The following is a 27,421-nucleotide window of genomic DNA, read 5'->3' as shown; positions in this document are numbered from 1 at the left end:
TCTTTTCAAACAAACGATATAAGTGTAAACATAATACCATTTTCTATTTATGAAAAAGGGAAACATTCTGCATTTGGTGCTGAGAACATATCAAACTCTTCCTGGGAATGGTGGAGGTTGGACTGTTCTGCAGAGAGTTTCATCACCTCCTGGACCCCCATAAAAGATGTGAGTGCCCCATGTGGAGGGGCCATCCTTATCCCCCACTCTATAACAATATGGACGACTCTGCATATACTGAAAGCTTCCTCCATACATTCTCTTACCACCAGCCTTAAATACATCCATATCTCTGACATATGCTGCATTTGGATAGCCCCCCTCAGGAAATCTTCCACTACCCATATCTAATTTGGACTGTGGGAAATTTGCCACAACCATAACTTCACCTCCCCATTTCACTGTATTGATCTTTGGCAGAATGTCTGGTACTAAATTTGCAGGCAAGTAACCCACTTCTTTGGACCCAACATATACCACCCATGCAGGAGGATTTCTTGCTTCCTGCAAAAAAATACATTAATCACAGACCACATTTCAGTTTCATAACCTTCATAATATCCAAGATTTTTGGAGCTTACAAACTGTATAAACCACCTCTCAATATCCTGCTCTCAAATATGGAAAGAATGCTTCAAAAATTTTCGATTTTCTTTTCTTAAGAGAAAGAAGAGATAAGAAATATTTTAGTTTAAATAGTATATTCTTTATTTTGATTTGTTTAGATAGTTCATCTAATATCATACTGACAGGGTCCTACTAAAATAATCAATAATTTTATATCTATCACCTAAACAAATCAAAACTTAGAACATACTCTTTTAAACCCTAAACCCTAAACTGTAAACCAGCATTTAAAATTTCAACCTAAAAAAATATTGACTAGTCTATAAATGCTCTTCAAAGAGTAATTGGATTTAGCTCTACTTATAAACGTTTTACTTACATATTGTATAGCTATGCCTAGTTCAACCTGCTTTTCTTTGTTTCCATATATAGATACTTCTTTAAATGCTTCACCAGGATATAATGGAGCATTTTTCGCCAAAACAAACCCTGGACATTTTTGGTCATAACAACCTGTCTTCTGGAAGCCATCAGCCTATACAACAAGAATTCCACATCAGCATCCATGGCATATGAATTTCCTATCTTAAATATTGATTAGTGCCAAGAACACATCTTACCGTCCAGCGTATAAAGAATCTTGATTTCTGATCTCCATACAAAATTTGGGAAACCTAAACAAGAAACCATGATAGTCTTACTGCAAAATTCAGAGTCTCTAAAGATAAAGATAATTTTGTATTGGGCCAAACTGAAGTTTGAAAGGAAAAGTCATCACTTACTATCCAACCAGCCTCTATTGTCTGGACTATTTTTTCAGCATTTTCTACACCAATCCTTATGAGACCACGACTTAGAACATCAGTGCCAGAGGGACTCAAAGGTGGTTGCCACACATTCATAACACCTGTAGCTTTCTCAATCCCACCTTCACCAAAGAGGAGGCTTGCCATGGCATACTGCAGTACAAAAGTATTTAAGAAAACTAACACATTTATAGCCATTCCTCAGAAAAGTTGCAATACATATAAAATACTAAAGATGATCTATTGCTTATTTATGAAAAAGGGAAAAAAGTGTCCCAGACAATGGCACCTCTGTTTCCCACATATATTCCCAAGCATTCTTTATTCCTATGAACCGAGCCACAGATCCACTTCTTTCAACATGCTTATGCTTTATTTCCCTCACATGGATTGTTCCTTCTGGGCAACCCTTGAAGTGTTTGAGATTTTCATTCATCCCCATCTTTCTCCAATTGGTCTGCAATCACAAACACCATGTTCTTCAAAATCTTGGTTCTCATACCAAATGAAGGTATCGGATCTCCCATTTATTATTGAAATGTTCTATCACTGAGTTACTGATCCTCTTGAATTCAAATATAATTAGTTTTTAACAAATAATATACAACCTAAAGAACCAAAGAATACACAATCTCACCTTATTTTTGCCAGCTGGAAGGAGGGATATCTGATCTTCATGCATTACACAGAGTATGCTGTCTCCATTTTCATGCTGGAAGAGAAAATAAAATACATATGATTGACATGTTTTTAGTCTGTATCTACATTTACCATTAAATGACTGGGAAAATGGATCTATTAGCTTGCATTTCAGCTAATGAACATTGCATTATGAGCTAACCTTGCTAGTAAGCTGTTAAGAAACAACCAAATATGAATGCAAATACAGAACTAATGAAGAAGGCATGAAATTAATTATAAGAGATTTTTACTAGTATAGTTAATAAGGGTGTTTATGGATTAGATTGTGTTGGAATTTTTGTTCATTAATGTTTCAGATGACACTCCATGATCCATCATAGGATGATCTAGAATCAAAAAGAATTTAAAAAACAAACCATCTTGATTTTTTTTCCTTCTTTTGACTCTATCATTCTGATGATAGATCACAGAATATGATTCAAAATATTGATGCACAAAAACTGGTAATCCAAAAACAGTATTGTTACTAACTTTCATCTATTAGCTTTCATCTATTAAGCTGCTAAGAAACAACCAAATATGAATCTAAATACAGAACTAATGAAAAGGGTATATGACCTGGTACTTGTGCACAGACGGAGGATTGATGTAACTGACATAATCTTCAACGGTCATGTTATTCATGTCAACTGCTAGTGTCAAAACCATAAACTGCATAAAATGCAGAAACCAATATGTCCAGAAAACTTTTGCAGAAGCCATGGCTATAGGAAGCAATCAAAACACAATTTCTTCGTGCAAAAAATGAGCACAAGTGATTGTTACATGGGACATCCATTATATATATAGAAGACCTTAAAATGCCTCGAGAAGTTCCACGGCATACAATATTTAATAATATACGCTAGTTCATTAAATTACTTTACCTCTATTTAAAATATTTAATATAAGATTGCTGTACTTTATCACATGAACAATGATAGAACGCCTTGATTAAATAAATAGCATAGATCCTTGTGATGGTGGAATTTCCAATGGCGATTTCCATTTTGTTTTGGACCCATTCCATGCAATACCTTAATAAAATTTATTTATATTTATATTTATATTTATCCATAGATACTAAACCTATTTTAATTTACATATGGAGTCATTTTGATGTGTTTGTTATAACTAGTCTTCTGTTATATTTATATCTGCATATATTCTTATATTCATATATCACTTTGATATTAGCACTTTCTAATCTTAGGGCATTCTCTCAAGGTGAGAGTAATCTTGCATTAGATGAAACTGATCATGATCTAGAAAATAAAAAAAATGAATTCAATTTTTTTTGGTTTTTGAATCTATTTTATATTAAGTATGAGTTGATTTGATTAACATTTTGTATATGTTTTGATGTTTAACTGCATTTAATGTACATTCATTTATATCCAATTTCTATTTACAAAACATGTGTGTATAAGACAAGATGCAATCTAGGAGCACTTTACTTTTGAACACTACAACGTACACAACTCTACTTTAAAACATTCTAGAATATTTACATGACTAAGTATGATTTGCATGATTATAAAGCTAGTCTAATTAAAGGGCTCATATTAAGAAAAAATGTATGACTAAGAAGGAATGAAGGTTAGGGTTAGGATCAAAGTGGTCATGTGACAAATGTCTCATAATGGATCCAGGAGATAGGATTAGAAGGTGCATTAGGGCAACATCCTTTTGTGAATGTATAGGATTAAGAGGTTTAGTTTGAAATGGATAGATAAGATCAAAAGTTAGTTTGACTTTTGAGAAATGTGCAAGTTCAATGAATCTATATAAGGCTTAGTTAGATGTGAAGATATAAGGTGAGACACTTGTCACATGACTACAAATGTAGAATATGATCCATGTGAACAAGTTGAAGGCCACGATTGAATGGACAAGGATAGATGACTAAAGGTGAATTGTGAAATTAATTAAATATATAATAAATATTTATTGAATGGGATCAAGTGAAGGAAAAAAATTAAAGGTTGGGATAGGAATGAGATAAAAGATGCAATAAATTAAATAAATAATAAATATTTATTTAATTAATGGCTTAGGATAGAATAAAAATAGGTATGGTTGGGTATTCCAAATGGATAGCCTCAATTCTCCATAGCTAGCCACACCTAATTTTAGGCTATCATAAACAATTAATTAAATAAATATTTGTTATTTATTTAATTGATTCCATCTTTTACCTCATTCCTATCCCAACCTTTAATTAAATAAATAATTATTATTTATTTAATTTTTTCTCTTCACTTGATCTCATTAATTAAATTATAGATATAGTATTTTATGGACAATTTTAGGTGTCTACACCAATTATTTTTTCAAGGTATTTATTATGACCCTTTCTTCTCAAATTTAGTCCAATAAAAAAAATATAGAGAATATACATTAAAAATAAACTAAAGAGAGGGAAGATTTTTGGAAATCATAAAAGTAAATTAAAAATTATAGTATCCCTCTTTGAGTGAATAATCTCTTTTGATCAATGTGTTGGTGATTGACATTAAAATCTATAATCCTAGAGAATGCACTTGAGAACTCAAACTTGGGGACTTAGGTTGGTTTAAGTTAATAAAGTAAGGCTTATGACCAAATTGCAAATATTTGTGGGTCAATTATAAGGAGTTTTTATAGGCTTTTTTTTGTTTAGTTGTTTATTTTTTCTAGGCCGATACACTATGATACTATTTGTATATGTAAGTTACAATATTGTTTAGTTGTGTTTGTAATTTTGTTGCTCACTTAGAGCTATTATTATTTATTTTTTGAAATAGTTTTATCTTTCTTTGTATCTTATGCATTTGCTTGATTCAATATAAAAAAGAAAAAACTATCAAGAGTGGGTAATTTTCCTACATATTTGTCAAGTATATGGAATGAAAGAGGGCAGTCCTACCGTCTTAAATAAAAGAATATTTAAAAATATATAAAATAATATAAAACCATTCAACTTAGCTAACCCTATGCATAAGAATATATAAAATATTTGACATTATATGTACTTTTATTAGTTTTATAATATTACAAACCTAAAAGCCTCTTTATAAAGTAGATTATAACATATTATATATGCAACTAAAGATTAAAATAAGAGTTATACACACACAAACCTAAAAAATATAGAAATACATAATCCTTTGGAGATTACTAGTAAGCCTAGGTTATCATAAGATGTTGTAGAGTTCATAACCACTAAGAGACTAGTGCCTTAATCTATTGGTGATAGACTTTGAAATTTAATAGGCCCATTGGAATATATGAATTGATTTAGATAAATAATAAACATGCATTTTAGAATCTCATTAGTCTAGTTATAATTTCATCCAAATGCACTTCCAATTCAACTAGAAAATCCACATGACCAAGCATACTTTAATAAAATATAATTAGTCAATAATATTGATAAGCTATATAATATATTTTTAAAAAAATATTTAGAAACATTCTATAATGACTAGTAATTAACTAATCAAAACATAATGACAAACAATAAAATGTATCCTTAGAGATATATTCTTATCTCCAAAAATATTGAACCATAAGAAAAAAAATAGATTATGGAGACTCGGATTTTATTAATAATAGTACCTTCTCTAGATTTTACATAAATGAGAGACACAAAAAATTAATCTTGAGCTAAAAATTTGACACCCTAGAACAACACAAGGCTAGATGACACAATTACTTTATTTTCAAAAGAAAGATATCTAATTCGCTCCAACTCCATTAAAAAAAAAATCTATATATATAATACACTAATATTTGTCTAATCTTCATATTCTCTTCACACTTATTTCAAGTCTATATGTATTGTAATGTAATATTTCAATTAGAGCTTCAATAAATTTACTAGTGAAACACTCTTTTACAAAAATAATTTTTTTAAGGGGGAGAGGTGGGAGACGGGGGGAGAGAGAGAGATGGGGGGGGGGGGGGGGGAGAGAATGAGAGAGATTTGGGGTAAATTTAGAGGGAGGGATAGGTGTGAGAGAGAGACAACAATTGGGGAAGATAATTAGAGAGATATTTGGAGGTAGTTAGTGGGTAGGAGGAGGGGGAAGAGGGGAAAGTATCAACAAAGGGAGAGAGGTTCAAAGAGAGAGGTCCAAAGAGAAGGTAATTAGGGGGGGGGGGGGGGGGAGAGGGGGGAGAGGGAAGTATCAACAAAGGCAGATAGAGAGGGAGGGGGGGGGAGGGGGAAGTATCAACAAAGGAAGAGAGGGAAGAGATGGGGAGAGATACCCCTAATTACCTTCTCTCTCTATCTCTTTATTGATATTTCCCTCACCCCCTCCCCCTCCCCTAATTATCCTCTCTATCTCTCTCTTCACCACTCTCCACATATCACCCTCTCTTCTTTTGTTGATACTTACCCCTCTCCCTCTCTTCTTATCCACTAATTACACCCAACTCTCTCTCATTATTTCTTCCTCTCAATTACCCTCTCTCTCTCTCTCACCTCTCTCCGCCTAGGCATTTATAGATACTTCCCTCCCCCACCCCCTAATTACTCTCTCTATCTCTCTCTTCAAATCTCTCCCCATCCATCTTATCTCTTTGTTGATACTTTCCCCTCTTCCCCTCTCCTCCTACCCCCTAATTATACCCAACTCTTTGTCTCATTCTCTCTTCACCCCAAACATTCCCCCCCCCTCTCTCTTCACCCCAAACATTCCCCCCCCTCTCTCTCCCCCTTTCTTCTCCTACCACCTAATTACCTCTCTCTCTCTCTCTCTCTCTCTCTCTCTCTCTCTCTCTCTCTCTCTCTCACACACACACACACACACACACACACACACACACACACACACACATTCTATCTTCCCCCAATTACCCTCTCCTTCTCACCTCTATCCCCCTCTCCTTTTGTTGATACTTTGCTCTAGCCTTCTCCTCCTCCCCTTTGATTTATGTTGCTAGAGATGGGAAAGAGATGTAGAGAGACTAGTATAGATCTTAGGGGAGAGAGAATAAGTTACATGAGGAAGTGATGAAGAGGTATAAATATAAGTGTAGAGCTTGAGAGAGAGAAGGAATGAGGGATTCAATGAGAGTTAGAGAGATAGATCTAGAGAGAGATGTATAAATATGAACAAAAGAGAGGGAGGGAGCAACAAATAGGTGGAGTGATAGGTTTAGATCTTAGGAGACAAAGGTAGAGAAAGGAACAAAGAGAGATATTAAAATTCCTAAATTTTCTATTATTAAATACTTATTTAGTGTTTCAGTATTTTCAAATGATTGTTACAAAAAATTCATGAAAGAGGGAATTCATATGAAAAAGTTGTGAGCTTTTGATGTTTTAAAAATGAAGGATAAATTTAAATTAATTATAATATAGAAACACTACCTATTCCATATTGTAGAGCTCTTAATCACTTTCCAATACCTGTAAAAATTCAAGATTTTGATATGAAACATAAAAGTTGTGCCCATTTTAATAAAATATGTTTTTTTAATATTTTTCAAAATAGATATCCGTGTGTTTGGTTTCCAAAATAGATATCCGTTTTGAATGGGTATATGATTTGGAAAACATGACATCTCAACAATGACGTCAAGAAATGGATATTCGTTAATAATGGATATCTGTTTTTTCTGACATAATTTTTTCCCTCCATTTTTCGATTGGGATTTCTTTGGGATTTGGCTAGGACATGCCAAGCCTAGAAATTCAACACAAAAAACATGTTTTTGAGTTTTCCTTGCTTTTCCAGACTTCACCTTGGTGGCTGGCAATATTGTTTTAGTCAAAATTGATGAAATGAAAAGGAGTTTATAAGGACATTCTCATCTTTCCAACAATATAAATTTTACCTTATTTTACCTTTAATAAATAATTATTATTCATTTTCTAAATGAATTCTGACTAAATTCCTGATTGATAGGTTAACTGAAAAAAATTATTACTTTCAAACGGTATCACATTTTTTGAATCCAAAAGATGTGTCACATTCTATGTTTTGCATATTATAAGATTAAAAAAATAAATTAAATTTCATAAATTTTTGACCAAGTTAAGGTGGCTAGACATACGAGTTTTTATATTTTAAAAAAGTGGCAGTAAAAAAATCATAATTAATTATTTACTTTAAAAAATTATAAAATAATATGTGTCACATTTAGACATGAGTCTTCTACTTATATCTAAAATCTTATAAAAAATTATTATGATTTGATTATGGTTAAGGTGGTCAGACAGACACCTACTTCTTATCTTTTTCTTGAAATTTTAGTACTACTGCATTGAAATTTCAAATTTTTGTCAAATAGATTTTTTATTTTCAGAAAACAACTAGTAGCTTAGAAACTGCATTCAATTTTTTGTAGATTCTATTCTTACATATTTTTAAAATAATGTTGATAACTTATTCGAATTTTTACATCAAGTTGCCTAACTCTATTTTTCTAAATTTTTATTGCCATTTAAGGGCCTATTTGGCCCACCATAATCCTACGTGTACCCATAAATGTACTCCATTTTTTTACTTCCATATCATTGGAAAACTCTTGGAGTACTTTATCGAGATCTGTTGTTGTTTTATCCATATTTTACCCTAAGCAGTTTTTATTTAGTCTTTTTTATTTTAACTTTATGGCTAATTACTTGGTCATTTTGGCTCCTGAAAAATTTTCTATTTGCATTGGATGGCTTCTCTTGAGTTGTTCTATATGCATTTCTTGCACTTTTCCCTATTGAAGCATTTTGAGCATCCTTTTCATGCACTTTGTTTGTAGATGTACTAAGATAAAGTGCCACTTTTGTGTATGGTTATTGGGTATTTAACACATTTTGTTGTGTCTTATTTTGTACATGCACTATATTATAAAGTGTCATGGGGGGTTGTGTAGTGCCTTTTGTTTTTTATCACACCCTTGTCTAGTGAGTGTTCCTCAATGATAACATCGAATCTTAGAGATTATTGTTCCATGAATGTGGGCATTTGTTTCATACCCTTTTTCAGTTCCAAGTACTTTTTTGTGCACATTCAAATGTTTGTTCTCCTTCACACTCTTCAAGGTGACACCTAGTTTCAGTGAACTTGTCATGCCTCTCCCTTGTCACTCTTAGTGCTAAATGCTTCCATGGAATTGCTTTGGAGTGATCTACACATATGGTATTAGTTCCTATATAATAGTCAAATGCAATGGCTATATTTTGATGAGATGGAGCTTTTATCATAAAGACACTCTTGGATTCCTATTTTATGGAGATGAATTACCCCCAATTGAAGTAAGTGTTCTTCATTATTGGTACCTATACTTTCAACTAGCAGTTTACTAGTATTGCATGGTTGAGTCATGTCATTAGGGTCATTGGTGAAAATTCATTTGCCATTTGCACCTTCAATTGCCAAATGTTTTGCCTTTTTTTCTATTTGATTATTTGACTAGTGTTGTTGGGCACACTCATGTAGATTGTTGTCTTCTTGATCCTGATTATCATCTTGGTTTTAGAGGAGTTTCTTTATTCAATACTATAGCAGTTATTGTTTGACAATTGTCTATATCTTTTTTGTGCTTTAAAGGATGTTCTTCATGTTCCTATTTTTTTGGGAAATTGATTTGGAGGCTTCTTAGTCCTACCTTCCTTCTTTAGTAGTTCATGTTCTTTTCATGCAGCATTGAATATCTTTCTTTTGGAGGGTGGTTTTTTCCCACATCGTTTTCCCCTTTTCTCCACTTAGAGAAACCTCTTTTTTGTATTTGAAAATTGTAGCATCATAAATTTTAACCCTGCACAATTTACACCACCTTTTGTGCCTCTAATTTTATGTGTCCTATTTTAGCTCTCTCCCTGGTCCATTTTTGACTTTTTTACCTCAAATTTGATGTCATTGATCTGCCCCATGAATTAAACTTGTATCTCGAACTGTGTACTTTGATACCCCACTTGTTTGCCCTAATTTTGGTGGACCATGGCACCTAGGGTGTAATGGTCCTCCTTAAATAGGAACTAGAATGGGTCAATGAGATTCTCCTCTTGGGTGATTTTAGTTCTTGATGTCTCAATTTGACCATTGGAGGTCATCCTAATTAGTGAATTACCTTGGGAACCCTATATAAGAAAATTCTTCCTATTCATTTTCATCTAAGAATTCCTAGCAAAAAATTTATCATCAAAAGCATTCTCAAGCATTCAAGGCAACATTTCATCCCACCATATCCTTTAAAAATCATGGAGTAGAAAATATACATTAGAATTTTCATGCAAGCATGTTTACTTAATTAGGTCATTCATGTTCATTTGATGTCAAGTCATGTTATTACATCAACACTTGTGATCACATATAAAGAACATTGCATCATCATGCATGATCAATTGCAATAGATCTGAGGTATATCATTCAACATTTACTTTAGTATTTGAACAGGTTCAATTTCAATTCAATTCAAGGGTTAATTCCAAACCTAGGGTTTGGCCTAACAAACCCCTATCAACAACACTATTTCACTTCTTTAGCCACAAAGAGATTCTAACAAAGGAGACAACGATGATCAATTTTGACTTTTGCAAAGGCAAAAATTAGAGGACCAGGTTTCCTTGTGCCACACGGCCCCAAGAATTTTTTTATGAATTTCTTGGAACAAATTCTGAGTGACATTCTAATTTTGATTCAAGATTCTTGTCCAAGACCAAGTTGCCCAGTGCCAAACGGTCTTGCACTTTGGGGCTGAATTTGCCTTCATAGGTGCTTCTCTATTTCTTCTTCTAAGACTTAGGTATGTGTTTGCATTATGTGTCTCTAACTTGTTGTTTCCACAATTTTATGTTAGCTCTCTATCATTCACCCTAGATCTAGCATTCAAATACATTCAAATCAATTTCAACTAAACAAAGGAAAAAGAACTTGATCTGCATTCAATCCAGCTTTTACATTGGATAAATTGAGTTCTTCCCTCCTTTAATGTTTTGTTTGAAAAGTTAGGTTATTTCCTATTTTACAAGGCTTAACTTGTGAAACCCTAATTTTCCATCCAATATAGGTGTTGGCATTGACAAAACCGGTCAATCCAGAGAACTAGTGTATGAGCTAAGATTTATGATTGATGTCTAACACTAACCGGTGAAGTGGTATTGGTAGAGAGTAAGAAAAGGTGATGACTTGCAAACACATGGAAACAACATTGGAAATAAATGACCAAAAGTTCAATCAACTCAAGGGAAGATAGACCAAGCCAACCGGTTTGTCATTCAAGAAGATCAGTCATTCTGATGTTGATGAAGTCACAAAAGATGACTCAGGCAAGAAGACTTGAGGTTTTATGCAAACTGGAATCTGAGTAGCAAAGAGGGAAAGAGACTTGATGCTAGCACAACAAACCGACAATCAAAGGATGAACCGGTAATATAGAAGTGCAGTGGTATACTGGTACACCGGTATCACAAAAGAAAGATAGGTGATCACCATAAATCTTAGAGCGGTGATCAGTTATTCAGTTGCAGTGGAAAAAGGTGAGTTGGTGAGCTTATGTCTATGCCAAATCACAAGTTGGTAAGGTTAACTTAAGTTATCATGCAATGAAGCCATGATTACCTGCGGAATTTTTGGTTCGCACTTAAATGACTGAACTCGACCCAGAAGTTACTATTTTTTAGAGATGTGGTGGCAAAATTCATCCAACACTTGGCAGAATTGTTGCAGGGCATGCAGAGAAAGAGTGGGAGTTTGAATTTGAAATCTTTCAAAATCTGTGATTGCTTTGATTGAGGGAACACCTGAAGGTGACGATAGAAAATGTATAAAGTATTTGTAAGTTCATTAAGAAATTATAGACCACTAAATTTTCAAAAACCAGATCTTGTAGAAGGTGATCCAAAGTGAAGAGCAGAGTGATAGGAAGTGCTAAAAGGATTTAACAAAGTAGAGGGTGTTTGAGGTAGACTGGCTGAGTGCAAAGCCGAGAGACAAAAGACCGAAAAAGTGCAGAGCCGAGGGTCAGATGACCGACACAGTGCAAAGATGAGGGTCAGAGGACTAGCAGAGTGCAGAGCTGAGGGATAGAGGACCAGCTGAGTGCAGAGATGAAGGTGTAAGAAGAAAACCGTTGTTGTGCAGAGCAGACACAATCGATGTGGACAGAGTGTGATTCTCATTGTGATCTGATCAAGCTATTAGTAGCTAATTCAGTAGATCATCCACATGTTGCTTTCTAACCATTGCAACTTAAATCCCTTAACCAAGTGGACTTTAATAGGTCCCATTTGTAAAATCCCTTAACCAGGTGACATCTTAATTGATGTTCTTAAGTCCTTTAATCAAGATATCTTTAACAGGGTAAAGGCATTGACCGACCTTAAACAAAATCTCTTAACCGAGTGGCACCTAACAGTGTCTTTGTAATATCCTAATAGGGATGGCTCCTCACTGGGCATACTCCAAAAGAGTACAAATTTTGTGAGTTCCTACTCACACCATGGTTTTCTCCCATTTGGGTTTCCACGAGATAAATCTTGGTGTCACTGTCAACTTTTCATGCATGCATATTCTACTACAGTGATTAAGTATATTGATGAATATTAAATAAATGCAGATTAGAGTTAAAAGTTTTAATTGTGCAAAATTGATCAAGTTCCGATTCACCCCTCCCCTCTTAGCATCGGTTGGGACTAACAATTGGTATCAGAGCTTCAGGTCCTTAGAATCAGAAGAAGCTTAATCGGCTTAAGGAAAGATCCAAGATGATGCAAAAGGAGGGTCCTAAGTTCTCTAAAGAGAATTACACCTTATGGTGTGGAAGAATGAAACTTTATCTAAGATCCCTAGGAGAATATTACTGGAATCATGTAATCACAGAGTGCAATGAACCTTCAAGGACTCTCACTCCAGATCGGATCAAGGAAAGGCAAGATAATACTGCTGCTATGGATCTGATTGTTAGCACTCTTTCTGATAATGAATTTTCTGAGGTCCAAGATTTGAAAACAACTTTTCATATATGAAATAAGATGAAGACAATCTATTGGGGAGATCCTCATGTTCAAAAGGATAAAGTTGATAGCCTGAGAGGAAAATATGATGAGATGAGGATGCAGAAAGGAGAAAACATAGAGTAATATAGCAAGATAATAAAGGATGTAGTAAACTCCATTAAAAGTGTTGGAGGAAAGCTTCAGGAAGATGATGTGGTTATCAAAATCCTGAGAAACTTGCTACCACAATATGCCATAAGGGTCTCTTCTATCTAGGAACTTGATCCTTGGGAACAGTTAATGTATCTCTTTACTCACTGACTGGTAAGTTGACTTCTTTTGAACTGAGCAATTATGACAACATTGTACCAAAGATTGATGCTACTTTCAAAGCCTCCATGATGCATGCACCAACAAGGAGAAGGAATGAAACCAGAAGTAGTTCTACTACAAGAACCAGTCATTCCCATGAAAGTGAAAATCTGTTATCTGAGGAATAGGAGCAAGATGAAATTGAAGCTTTATTGGCAGGAAGATTGCCAAGAGGAAAAGGAAAGTATAAAGGTAAATTACTCTTAAAGTGCCTCTCCTGTAATAAGATAGGTCATATTGCTTCAAGATGTCCTGACAATGATAGAGACAAGAAGGATAATTTCAGAAGCTACAAGGACAAGAGAAAGAAGGAGTGTTATCTTGCAGAAGGAGTCACTAATGAAGAATAAGAAGGATCTGATGGAGATGGAATTGCATTTTTGGTATTCAAGGAGGATAGCACAAAGGAAGTGATGTAGAGGATGGAGGATCTAATTGCAAACTTTCAGATTTAAGTATAATCTGGACCCAAACCCCTATGCTTCTATGGTGTCTCAAGTGCTCACAATGCCTTAAAAAGCTCCAAATCTAACTCCACCTTATCCAGGTGTTTCCCCTACCTCAAAAAACTTTAAATGACCTCAACTAACATGTCTCCAAGGTTACCAAGCCCTCAAATCATCAGCTGATACAAAAACCCAATTTTAGCCCTTCACTAGGCCTAGTTTCCTAGTAGCCTGCTGGACTGTTTTTGGCTCTTTTCACACACATTTCCCAAAACATGGACCAATGTTATGACTGATTTAGATGCAAAATATAAACCTCTATCAACTCCCAAAATATTGCCTATGGTTGTTTTGGAACAAAGCCTTCAAAAAACCGCTGTCCTCAATCCCCAAGAGGGCTAATTAGGTCCACTTTGTGAAGGAAGTACCCTCCAAACTCGCAACCAGATTAAACCCTTTTGTAAAGTCTTTATTTTTGCTCCCAATCCAAGTATTTTCAAGGTTTTAAGTCTTGGTTGCACTCCTAAATACCCAAACACCAAAACCCTCCTTAAAATGGCTTAAAAACTAGGGCCTTCTTGTTCAAACCCCAAAACTCACTTCCAGAACTTCTCCTTCAATATTCACCATGAATTTACCATCCCCTAATGATTTTTCACATAAAAATACTACCTCCTTAAGGTAGATCTTCTGCTGCTACAACTGTGGCATAAATCCCATGCATTTCCTAGTCAACTGTCAAGGTGTACACCTGCAACCTTCATTAGTTCCTGTAAAAAGAAGTTAAAATAATATTGTACATGTTATTAGGCATCCACCCTATGAGAATCAGACATTTACATTCATAGGATGGATCCATACATGCTTGGAAACTCACAAAATCAATGAAAAATCATTGTCTTTTCTGGGACAGTCAGCAATAAAACAAAAAAATGATATATTTCAGACTTCCAAACGTGTATATCATGCAATGATAAATCAAAGGACCCCTCAAAGCATAGAAAATCCAATCCCTTAGTCTACCAATGCAAAGGAAGCATGAAAAACTCAAGGAATTGACAGAAAATTAGAAGTTTTTATTGCTGTTTTTGTATCAGTCCGTACAAATCCGTACCAGCATCATCCAACCACACAAAAATGACTTTAGGGACTTTATAATACCTTACCCAACCAACTCCAACCAATATCCAACTAACCCAAGTGATTAAAATGTCAAAACAACTCTAAAACCTATTTCCCACCAAAACTGAAACTAGTTGTTGAAATTCAAAATTTGAATTTTCAACTTTATTTCTAATGCTTTTAATCCACTAAAACTTATCCCATTCAACTTATTTTGACATAATCAGATCATTTAAGCATATTAGACTCCTAACCAACCTATTTAGACCCCATTTCCCAATTACATTTCATTTTGGTCCTAAGGCCTTTACTAGGTCCTTTAGGACATTTACACATTACATCACATTTGTCATTACAAATGGCCATAATAGGCTTTAAAACATTCCAATTAATGGATTTTAATGTCATAACCTGGTCCTCTATCTTCATGTCTTCATTTATCCTCCTAGGTGCTCCTGCACCAGGAAGAAGATATGGCACTGATTTCTAGTACAAACTAGCATGGAGAATGGGTGATTGATAGTGGTTGCACTCACCACGTGACCGGTGACAGAAAAAAATTCCTCAGCATGGAGGATTGCAATGGAGGAACTGTGAGATTCGGAAATGATGCTCCTTGTGTAGTAAAAGGTAAGGGATCTATAGCCCTGAATGATAAAATAAATTGTGATGATGTCTATTGGGTAGAAGGGCTAAAATATAGTTTGTTAAGTGTTGCACAACTTAACAATAAGGGTTACTGGTTAGAATTCAATGAAGGAATATGCAAAATAAATGACAAATTAGAAAGTTTGATTGCTACCAGTAAACAGTTAAGAGGCAATCTATTTCACCTAGACACCACCATAGGTAGTTGTCTAATGGTTAAGGTAGAAGATAGTTGGTTGTGGCACAAAAGGCTGTGTCATGTTAACTTTGATAGCATAGTAAAAGTCACTAAGACAAAGTCTGTTAGAGGTATGCCTAATATAGTGAAACCTGAAAATGTTATGTGCAAAGAATGTCAACTAGGAAAGTTGACTGGGTCTAGTTTCAACAGTAAATCCTTTTCATTTGAAAATGTGTTGGACTTAGTTCATACAGACTTGTGCCGTCCTATGAGAACCAAGATTTTCTATGGAGACTAGTATTTTATGTTGTTTGTAGATGATTTCTCAAGAATGATGTGGGCTATATTCTTGAAGGAAAAATTTGAAGCCTTTCACATGTTTAAAGTTTTTAAGGCTTGAGTAGAGAGAGGAACCGGTAAGAATCTGAAGTGTCTGAGATCAGATAGAGGAGGAGAGTTCACCTCTCAAGAGTTCATGAAAAAATGCGAGCAAGGGATTATGAGACAAATGTCTGCACCCAGAACACCCCAACAAAATGGGGTTGCTGAAAGAAGAAACATAACTCTTATTGATTGTGCAAGGACTCTAATGATACATAAGGACATTCCACATATTTTCTAGAGAGAAGCAACAAGCACTGTTGTATACACCTTGAACCGGATACAGGTAAAGAAAGGGACACATAAAACTTCCTATGAATTATGGTGTGGATACTCACCTAATGTTTGTTATTTCAAAGTATTTGGAAGCAGGTGCTATATCAAGAAGGATGAGTACACTGGAAAATTTGATCCCAAGAGTGATGAAGGAACCTTCTTAGGTTACTCCACAAAGAGTAAGGCATACCGGTGTTTGAACAAAAAAACTAGCAATATTGTGGAAAGTGCAAATGTCAGAGTAGATGAGTACTCTGAGAAAAATAAACAGGATAGCAAAAGTGAACCAGAGGACTATAAAGGGTTCGAGTACAATGTACCGGTGGAACTTGCTGAAGAAGATCTTGTTGAAGTGGCAAATGAAGAGGCTTGTGAAGTATAACCTGCACAACCGGTAGAAGAAGCTCCAAGAAGTGAACCGTTATTAGCTAAGTGTGTCATAAAAATCACTCTGCAGAAAATATCATCGGTGACAAAGATGCAGGAGTTCTAACCAGAAGAAGAGAAAGAGAGAATAGATGTATGCTCTCCATAATTGAGCCAAAAACAGCAAAGGAGGCTCTAAAATATGATGACTGGGTCAAATCCATGGAAGAAGAACTGGAGAAAATTGAGAAAAATGAAACATGGACCCTAGTGTCTAGACTGGAAAACAAAAATGTGATAGGCACTAAATGGGTGTTCAAAAACAAAATGGATGAAATCGGTAAAGTGATAAGAAACAAAGCAAGATTAGTCTACAAGAGCTATGCTCAGGAAGAAGGTTTGGACTATGGAGAAACCTTCCCACCGGTGGCCAGGTTGGAAGGGGTCATAATTTTGTTGGCCTATGCTGCTTACAAAAATTTCAAAGTTTATCAAATGGATGTCAAATCGACATTCTTAAATGATGTGTTGGAGGAAGAAGTATACATAGAGAAACCATAAGGGTTTGCATCTGAAGATGGAAGAAATATGGTATGCAGGTTGCAGAAGGCTCTATATGGGCTGAAACAAGCACCAAGAACTTGGTATGAGAGGTTGCACTCATATTTGCTAAGCATAGGGTTCAAAAGAAACAGTGATAACAGTAACCTATATCTTAAGAGTGGAGCTAAAGGAAAACATCGAATTGCTGAGATCTTTGTAGATGACATCATCTTTGGAGGAGATGATGAGATGAGCAGAAGCTTTGCAGAACAAATGAAGCAAGAATTTGAGATGTCCATGATTGGCAAGATAAATCTTTTTATTGGCCTGCAAGTCTCTAAGCTAAAGAATGGAATCTTCATTAATCAGACTAAGTACATAAGAGAAATTCTGAAAACTTTTGGAATGGAATATTGCAAACATGTTGGAACTCCAATGGTTATAGGTTGCAAGCTCTTTAAATGTGATGAGGCTGAAGAAGTGAATGAGACACTTTATCGGTCCATGATCGGTAAGTTGCAGTATGCAATACATAGTAGACCAGACATAGCACAAGTTGTTGGCTTGGTTGCCAAATTTTTTGCAAATCCGAAAGAGACTCACATGGTGGTAGCCAAGAGAATATTTAGATACCTCAAGGGGACTAATGAGTATGGTCTCTGGTATCCACATAAGGGAGACTTCATCTTAAATGTCTTCACTGATTCAAATTGGGCAGGGAGCGTTGATGACATAAAAGAACAAGTGGAGGTGCATTCTTTCTTGGAGATAGGATTGTATCTTGGACAAGCAAGAAACGAAACTACATATCTCAATCCACAGCTGAGGCTGAGTATGTAGCTGCTGCAATCAACTGCACATAGATAGTTTAGGTCAAGCAACTGTTGGAAGGTATCCAAGAAAAGGTGATTGAATCGATAGTGATTCATTGTGACAACACCAGTGCCATTGACATATCCAATAATCTGGTGATGCATTCCAAAATGAAGCATATATCTATCAAATATCACTATCTAAGGGAACACGTTCAAGAAAAGGAAATGATGTTGGAGTATATACCAACAAAAGAACAGGTGGTTGATATCTTCACCAAGCCACTACAAAAGGACACCTTTGAATATCTCAGAGGTAAGTTGGGGGCTATGCCTCTACCTGCAGTAAAGTAAGCAAAAAAGGGCTCTATATCAATCTGGTATGATTTCATTTTTTTTTCTAAGACTAGATTGATAAGTGTGGACTACTCTGGTTAGGGGGAGTAGTCTTGTAAGTGTACTGAAATGAATCCTTGGCATTGTTTTTACAGGGGGAGATATGATTATAATGTTTGAGCATTGGTAAGTAGTGATTGAGCTAAAGTTGTTGTATCAGAGTATTACCAGTGTTAGGGGGAGATATTCATTAATTAGGGTAGAAGTAATGACCGGTACAGAAATGAAGGAAGAACATGCAACTGATAAGACAAATTCGGAAGTGTTGCCATCAATGCCAAAAGGGGAGATTATTGGCATTGAAAAAACCAGCCAATCCAGAGAACCAGTATATGAGCTAAGATTTGTCATTGATGTCTAACACTGACTGGTGAAGTATCAGTAGAGTGATGTATTTCAGTAAGCAAAGGTGATGACTTGCAAACACATGGAAACAATATTGGAAACAAATGACCAAAAGTTCAATCAGTTTAAAGGAAGATAGACTAAGCCAATTGGTCTGTCATTCAAGAAGATCGGTCATTTTGATGTTGATGAAGTCACAAAAGATGACTCAAGAAATAAGGCTTGAGGTTGTATGGAAACCGGAACCTCATTAGCAAAAAGGGAAAGAGACTTGATGCTAGTGCAAGAAACTGACAATCAAAGGATAAACCAATAATATAGAAGTGCAGTGGTATATCAGTACACCGGTATGAAAGAAGGAAGATAGGTTATAACCATAAATCTTAGTGGTGATCGGTTATTCAGTTGTGGTGTCAAAAGGTGAGTTTGGCAGCTTGTGTCTATGCCAAATCATAAGTTGGTCAAGTCAACTTCAGTTATCATGCAGTCAAGCCATGATTACCTGTGGATTTTTTGGTTCACACTTAAATGACTGAACTTGACCTAGAAGTTATTATTTTTGGGAGATGCAATGGCAGAATTCATTGAACACTCGACAGAATTGTTGTAGGGCACACAGAGAAAGAGTGGGAGATTTTGAATTTGAAATCTTCTGAAATCTGTGATTGCTTTGATTGAGGGAACACTTGAAGGTGATGACAGAAAATGTATAAAGTATTCTTGAGTTCATTCAAAAATTCTAGATCGTAAAATTTGCAAAAAATAGATCTTGTAGAAGGCAATCCAAAGTGAAGAGAAGAGTGAGAGGAAGTGCTAAAAGGATTTAGCAGAGCATAGGGTGTTTGAGGTAGACTGACTGAGTGTAGAGTCGAGAGACAAAGGACCGACAGAGTTCAAAGCCGAAGGTCATAGGATTGGCAGAGTGCACAGCCGAGGGTCAGAGCACCAACAAAGTGCACAGCAGAGGGACAGAGGACCGGCTGAGTGTAGAGCCAAAGGTGTAAGAAGAAAACCGGTGTTGTGCAGAGCAGACACAACCGTTGTCGATAGAGTTTGATTCTCATTGTGATCTGATCAAGATATCAGTAGCTAATTCAGTAGATCATCCATTTGTTTCTTTCTAACCATTGCAACTTAAATCCCTTAATCGGATGGACTTTAATAGGTCCCTTTTGTAAAATCCCTTAACCGGGTGACATCTTAATTGATGTTCTTAAGTCCTTTAATCAGGCTACCTTTAACAGGGTAAAGGCACTGATCGACCTTAAACAAAATCCCTTAACCAGGTGGCACCTAGTAGTGTCTTTGTAATCTCCTAACAGGGATGGCTCCTCACCGGGTGTACTCCAAAAGAGTACAAATTTTGTGAGTTCCTACTCACATCGTGGTTTTCTCCCATTTGGGTTTCCACGAGATAAATATTGGTATCACTGTCAACTTTTCATGTATGCATATTCTACTTCAGTGATTAAGTATATTGATTAATATTAAATAAATGAATATTAGAGTTAAAAGTTTTAATTATGAAAAATTGATCAAGTGTTGATTCACCTTTAACTTTTAATTGTGAAAAATTGATCAAGTGTTGATTCACCCCTCCCCTCTTAGAACTGGTTGGGACTAACAATAGGTACCTAATTAGGCCTTTAGTTGTCGGGACATAACTCCCGTTCTTGCATTTCATGCATTTAGAGATTTTTAAGGGGGGGGGGGGGGGGGGTGTTAGAGCATTTTAACAACTAGTTATGCTCTTTTGCTTAAGTTCACTTAGTTGTGCTTTTAGTTTAGCTAGAGTTGATATTTTTTAGCTCCTCATACTTTCACTTTAGTTCTCCTAAAGTTAGTTTATAGAATATTTGTGCTCTCTATAAAAAGCACACAATTATGTATTGTAATTTTATCCTGTAATCTTTTCTTTTGAGGAATATGACTTATTTTTCTTGCCACTCTTGTTTGTGGAAGGTGTTCTAGTTTGTTGTTTGATCTTGCAGGCTTGTGTTGCAGGCTTGAGTTTTAAAATTCAACATGTTATCAGAACTAAATCTTTAATTCAACAAACTTCATCCAACTTATTACAATTGTTTGAGATGATAAAATAACTATTTAAAACATGAAATAATAGCATTAAATAGACACTATTGTTATAAAAAACAACAAAAATATGGAAATAGAATCTCACCACAAACCCAACAAACTACTAAAAAAACCCTTACAAAATTTGTAGAGAAAACTATGAAATATGAACCTTCAACACAATGCTAATCTCTATTTCAGATTACAACCATAATGAACCTCTGAGTCTCGTCCAAGTAGTCGAATGGAAACTATCATATATACCATTCACGTGTCTCCTTCTCCACATGCTTGATAGCATTTGAAGAACATCAAAATTAGTGAGATAATAAGTGAATGAATAAATAATGGGAACCAAAATAACCTAAATATCAAAGCATATTCAAGCACATATTTTGGTACCAAAAACTACACAAAAGAGGAAATATGTTGTGCATTCCAAGAATTTAACTCCTCTTCCACTTGTCCTTCACCCTCTAAGTCTCCCCTTTACAACTTGCCACTTGTCAATGTTGTCACATGTTTTCAATTACCACTTAACATTATAAAATATGCTTTTCCAATTTATCGTACTAGAATTAGGAAAATAATTTAATTTGAATAGCCTTTGATGGCTAAACAATATTTATGATCTAAACTTGACAACAAAATGGATATGACTTTTTAGGTTATCCACCACTCCTGATTTACTACTCTTGGATAACCAAACTTACTATAAAGAGTAAATGTTATTTTTGGAAAGGAGACATGAAAAATAAGAAATCCCATGTGGTTGTGGCATGTAATATCAAAGTATTGTAACTCATTTTCATGAAAGTAATAGAAGTTGGCTATTTTCTTTCTTGAATTTGTATGATTAATCTCTAGTATTGTTTCTTGTGTGCGATGGGTAGAGTAGCCCTTCGTCGTATATAGAGACGTGATTATTTTTTATATTTTAATATATTATATATCTATATCTAGTTTAACTTGTTGTGATGAGTCTCCACGTATAGATACTTTTGTTAATGGATGACCAACATAACTCAGAGCATCTTTTGTTGTGGAAAATATGAAGCACCCTAGGACAAAACAACCCATTTGGTTGTAATCACCCACCTGTATAAAACAAACCATGAAATAATCATATCCTTTCCATTTAGATCACTAGAACATGACTATGATATGGATAGTCATGATTATGTGTGCCTTGATGTCCAATTTAGAAATAATTTAAATAGATTTCTAATTTGATCAAACACATACTATTTTTTATAGTTTGGAATTTTGAAATAATGCTCTTGCCTACCCTACACTCATCTACCTTGGTGTTTCCTTTTGGCACCATTGTGCTCTGTAGTTCCCACCCTCTATCTACTAGATTGCAACCTTTGTCTATTGAAATCATTATCATCTCAAGTTTCCCTTGATGGTTTGTGTGTTGCATTTGTTTCTTGTGGCATGGAGGCATTCGTCAGAGTCTCTCTCATCCTTGGCTTTATCGCGACCCTTGTCATTTCCAATGGTGGTTCATATTAGGTTTTGGTGTGCTTTGTGTGTGTCTCTAGGAGTGCTAGTCCTTTTGGGGTTTTTTTGTCCTATGATTTCGGGTAGGGTTCCTCAAATTTTTTCCCAGGTTGTTAGGTCTACTATCCTATCTCCTCTCTAGAGGAAATCTAGTCCACTTCCTTGTGCTAGATCTCCCTTATGGCGCTTTATAGTTAGGATGTGGTGGAGGATGAAGAGTTCTATCTTTGCAAGGCTTTGGTTTATATTTTTTTGTTCTTTTCCCTTCTCTTTTAGATCTTCATAAAGGGGTTTTGGGTTCTCACTAGCCCCTCGACGTTTGTAAAATTGAGCTTTACCCCGTGCTAAAGGATTCCTCATTACTTATTTTTCTTTTTTAAAGGATAGGAATCTTGATTTTAGGTTAGTTGTGAGCTTGGGGGGAGCATTCTCTTGGCTAAAAATTTCAGCCCTTTTCAAACCACTTTTTCTATGTCCAATGTGGATACAACTTCCTAATTTTCTCCTTTATAATTTGTGGGAGGCATCTTGTTATGGAGCCATTGGTAATTCTATTGGCCAGTTCCTAAAGGTTGATGAGGCCACTTCCTACATGCAGAATTCTATATATGCTCACCTTCTGCTAGATGTCGAACTCTCCATGCCTCTTCATAGAGATGTGGTTTTCATGGTTGGGAATTATCGTTGAATTCAACCTTTGAATTATGAAGGCATCCTTATTCAATGTTGTTGATGATTTTCTATTAGCCACTTGGCTTTGGATTATCCTTGGGGTCACTAGAATGGTCTTGCTACCTAGTGGAAGGATGCTACTAGAGATCACTTGACTATTTAGGATCTTGTCTCTTTAGATGATGACTCCACTTAGGGATCTAATGAGTTCTTAGCTTCTAGGGTTGCCTCGTCTTGCCCTAGGACCTTATTGTGGTCCCTTCATCTATGTCCCCTCTTCGTATTTCTCTGTGAACTTCTAATCTAGTCCCATCTTTTTTGGAGGACATTTGTACAACCTTTTCTCCTATCTTCCTTTTTCTCTCCTTTCATCTAATGTTTATCTCTTCAAAGGAACTCCTATTATTTCCCCTCCTTCAAGATTCTAGATGATAGAATTTCTTAGATTGTAGTTCATAAATAGAGGAAAGGTCCTATTACCTCTTATCTCTCTCTTTCTTCTATTGTTAAAGAGAAGTTCTCAATCTAAGGCCAAGACCCTTGTTTCTCATTGATTCTTAGCTTGAATCAAAAGCTTTGTTAGTCAAGTTTTCTTTTCTTAAACTCATTGCTCATGAGATTTTTCCTTTTTTCCTTGATAACATTTTTTGTAATGAGTTCGGGCCCTTCCCAATTTATCTAATAAAAAAACAAACTACTTATATCTGATAACAAAATCTATATAAAATTATGTATTAATCACAATATACCAAATGATTTTATTTTGAAAAAAGATTTCCTTTGGTCACATTTGGAAAAGAAGATTGCAATTGAAGAAGACTATGTTGATATTTTTAATTGTATTGTACTTGTGATCAAATTGACACAAGAACAAAACATTTAATTATATTGTGATTGTGAATATTGTTGTCCTATTGAATTTCCTTTCTGAAGGCAACAAATTGTGTGGTTGACTGCTAAATTTGACTGCTTAATAAGACTCTACTACATCATTATTCTTTTGAATATCCAAAAAAAACAACAACTTTGCTTTGACATGAATCTATCTTATAATTTGCATGCACATTAAAGTAGAGGCATACAGTAGAGGCATACATTTCCATGTGCTTTTACCAATATACTTTCTTTTATTTAAATATCCTTAAACACATATAAATTCCATTATTACTCATCCCCATAGTTTTGACCTTATTCACCATCCTAGAGCAATTATGAAGCTGTCCTACATTCGTCATCATCTCCACCTGGACCTCCATAAAACAAATAACTATCCCTTGGGTAGTAAAAGTAACACATTGGACTGTTCATCATATAGTCGAACTTTCCTCCATCGAATCTCTTACCATCACCCAGATATACCTCCATATTTTTAACATATGCATCATATGGGTAGCGCTTGCCAGGAAATCTTCCATTACCCATATCTGTTTTCGAGGGTGGACCTCCCCCGACAACCCAAACTTCTCCGCCCCATTTCACTGTATTGATTTTTGGAAGAATGTCTGCTACTAAATTTGCAGGCAAGTAACCCACTTCTTTGGAACCAACATATATCACCCATGCTGGATGGTTTCTTGCTTTCTGCCAATAAGAAAAATTGAAACAAGTTAAAAGAAAGATAAAAATAAAAAATAATAATTTAAATATTAATTATATAAATATTCAGACATAATTATTTCCACTTTTTACTTACATATTGTATAGCTATATCTAATTCAACTTGTTTATTGGGATCTCCATATACAGATACATTTGTTAATGGCTGACCAGCATAAAATGGAGCATCTTTTGCCATGACAAATCCTGAGCAAATTAGGTCAAAACAACCTGTACTGTTGTAACCATCTGCCTGTACAAGATGACACTTTATGAATAACTTAGACAATCAACAGGACATGAATATGATATTTCTATGATAAATACAGACTTACCGTCCAACGTACAAAGAACCTTGGTGTTGAATCTCCGTATAGTGATCTACTAACCTGCGGTGATGAAATCGTATGAACATGAGACAATCAACTGTAACAAGAAAAGCATAATTTTAATTTACAATTGATTGCAATTCAAATCGTACACATGTTTTGGTTAAATAAGTTGATTTATCATATGGGTAGCAAAATTTTAGATAAGAATTGGCTTAAACAATATGCTCATTCTGATCAAAGATAGATGTTTTGTATCTGATAACTGAAGAATTGAAAACAGTCCCGACTAATAATAAAAATATATAAACAAAAATGAAACTATAAACACACAGCAGACTTTCTTTTGCATACACAGAAAAATCAGACTGTAAAACGGAGCTGCATATAAACAGCGCAAAAATTAAATTATATTTCTGCATAAGAAAACCAGAAAACAGAGCAGCTTAAATTGTTTAACCCATACCCACTAATACACTTCGAAATGAGTATCTTCATCTACATCCAAAGTAGGACTTGGTCCACAGGATCTATTCTCAGAGATGTGGCAATTGGTGGAATGCTCCTCTTCTGACATAAATCAAAGAAATTGGACTTGGGTTGAGGCTCTAGTATAGCATGTAGATTTCCCCAAAACCCAAAGAAGTTGGTGAACTTCTAAATCGGTCACCTATACCCAAAATAATATTGATCCACCAAAAAAAATACAATAATTAATCTAAAATTACCAAACTTTATTCTTAACTGATTATATTTTTGTAAGTTATAATGATTATCAATGAAATTATCTTATAATAAAGTTACTTTACCACTTACCAAAATGGCTTTAACTATGAAGTTCACAATCAATGAAGGTGAAACATTTAGCACTCACTTGCCAACCAGACTCTATCATCTGAATTGGTTGTCCATCACTTGTTTCCACCCCAATCCTTATTAAACAACGAGTCAGCAGATCACCCGGAGCCAAATATGGTTGCCACACATTCATTATCCCTCTAGCTTTCCGAATTTCAGCAGATTCATAGATATAGTTTGCAATCACAGTCTGCATAACAAAAATATCGATGGGAACTTAACAAATTTCATTGTCGTGCTTTTAAACAATATATAGTGTACTAATAAGACTTATGAATACAACGTATTGCTTCATACAAGAAACCCTAAAATATGATGGCACCTTTGTTTCATATGAATGGCCAGCACCAGCATTTTGAATGGCAATAAAGCTAGCCACAGATCCAGCTCTCTTAACATGTTCATGCTTTATCTCCCTCACATGTACTGTTCCCTCTGGGCATTCCTTTCTCAAGGAAGAACTCAAATTCTCATTCGTCCAGCTTTTTCTCAAATCTTTCTGCAATATTGAATATCATGTTATTTGTATAGAAATCATATATTTAAAAAAGGAAGCAAAATCAATCACACCTTATTATGCCCATATGTTTTGTCAGAATTGAAGGAAATCTGATCCTCATATCTGACACAGAGTATTGTGTCTCCATTCTCATGCTGCAACAGACAATATTCAGATCAAATTTTTCATTACAGTACTGTGGGATGAAGTTTTTATGAGCAATTCAACTATTCTAGATTTAACTATATAAGATTTATTTAATATTAAAGTTTGGATCACATTTTAAAATTTTTTAATTTACAGATGATAAAATAAATTACTGAATGTAATTCAAAATATTGATACTAAACAAATTTTATACAATTAAATTTAAAAGTTGTTTGTGTCAATCTAATTAATTTTTAAATAACACAAAGATCTTACCTATCAAAAACAATTAAAATAATTCTTCTACCAGTAATTGATTAACAGAAGAACAAAAGTAAGAAGGTTGTCTCACCTGATACTTGTGCACAGCAGGAGGATTGGTGTAATTGACATAGTCTTCAATAGACATTCTGTGCAAATCAAGAGCTAATGTCAAAACCATAAATTGCATTGCAAATAAGAAGTTAAATATGAGAAAAGATTTCTGAAAATCCATGGCTAAGTGGAAAATTGTATGACTATGGATCAGCTTTAATTCTAACTGTTGCTAATTAAATATTAGCTAGAACTTTCTAATTAATAGGTAGCCGAGCTTAAACAACACAGACTAAATATTAACTAATAGGTGGCTGATTTTAAATAGCACACAGTAAACATTAACTAATGTGTGGTGTTCAATGTGGACTCTTCTTTCAATCCCTCTCCAATTTCTTAGTTGTTAATTTGAGATGTCAATATATACTTACCTTTCATTTCACATTTCCTCAAACTTTTCTCACTAGTGATTATCATTAATCCTTATCAATTATTAATGATAATTATAAAATATATTATATCATTCAAGAAATATATATAATTAATATACAATTAGT

At 34.8% G+C, this 27,421-nt stretch overlaps 1 protein-coding gene across 1 annotated transcript; it reads right to left on the bottom strand.

Annotated features, from left to right (window-relative positions):
* LOC131066013 (uncharacterized) lies at positions 1 to 27,045 on the bottom strand. The gene is made up of 15 exons (XM_058000695.2): positions 26,902 to 27,045; positions 26,474 to 26,557; positions 26,226 to 26,402; positions 25,920 to 26,093; positions 25,052 to 25,105; positions 24,814 to 24,969; positions 24,480 to 24,701; positions 2,634 to 2,726; positions 2,215 to 2,226; positions 2,011 to 2,085; positions 1,663 to 1,830; positions 1,350 to 1,526; positions 1,188 to 1,241; positions 947 to 1,102; positions 1 to 504 (listed from the first exon to the last, which is right to left on the bottom strand). Exons 1-15 carry the CDS (start codon positions 27,043 to 27,045, stop codon positions 91 to 93), a joined length of 2,160 nt encoding a protein of 719 aa, XP_057856678.1. The 3' UTR covers positions 1 to 90.
* Between the last annotated feature and the right edge of the window lie 376 nt (positions 27,046 to 27,421).

This window comes from Cryptomeria japonica, chromosome 3, assembly GCF_030272615.1.
Source record: "Cryptomeria japonica chromosome 3, Sugi_1.0, whole genome shotgun sequence".
Classification (NCBI taxonomy): Eukaryota; Viridiplantae; Streptophyta; class Pinopsida; order Cupressales; family Cupressaceae; genus Cryptomeria; species Cryptomeria japonica.
This window is presented reverse-complemented; position numbering and strand designations above follow the sequence as displayed.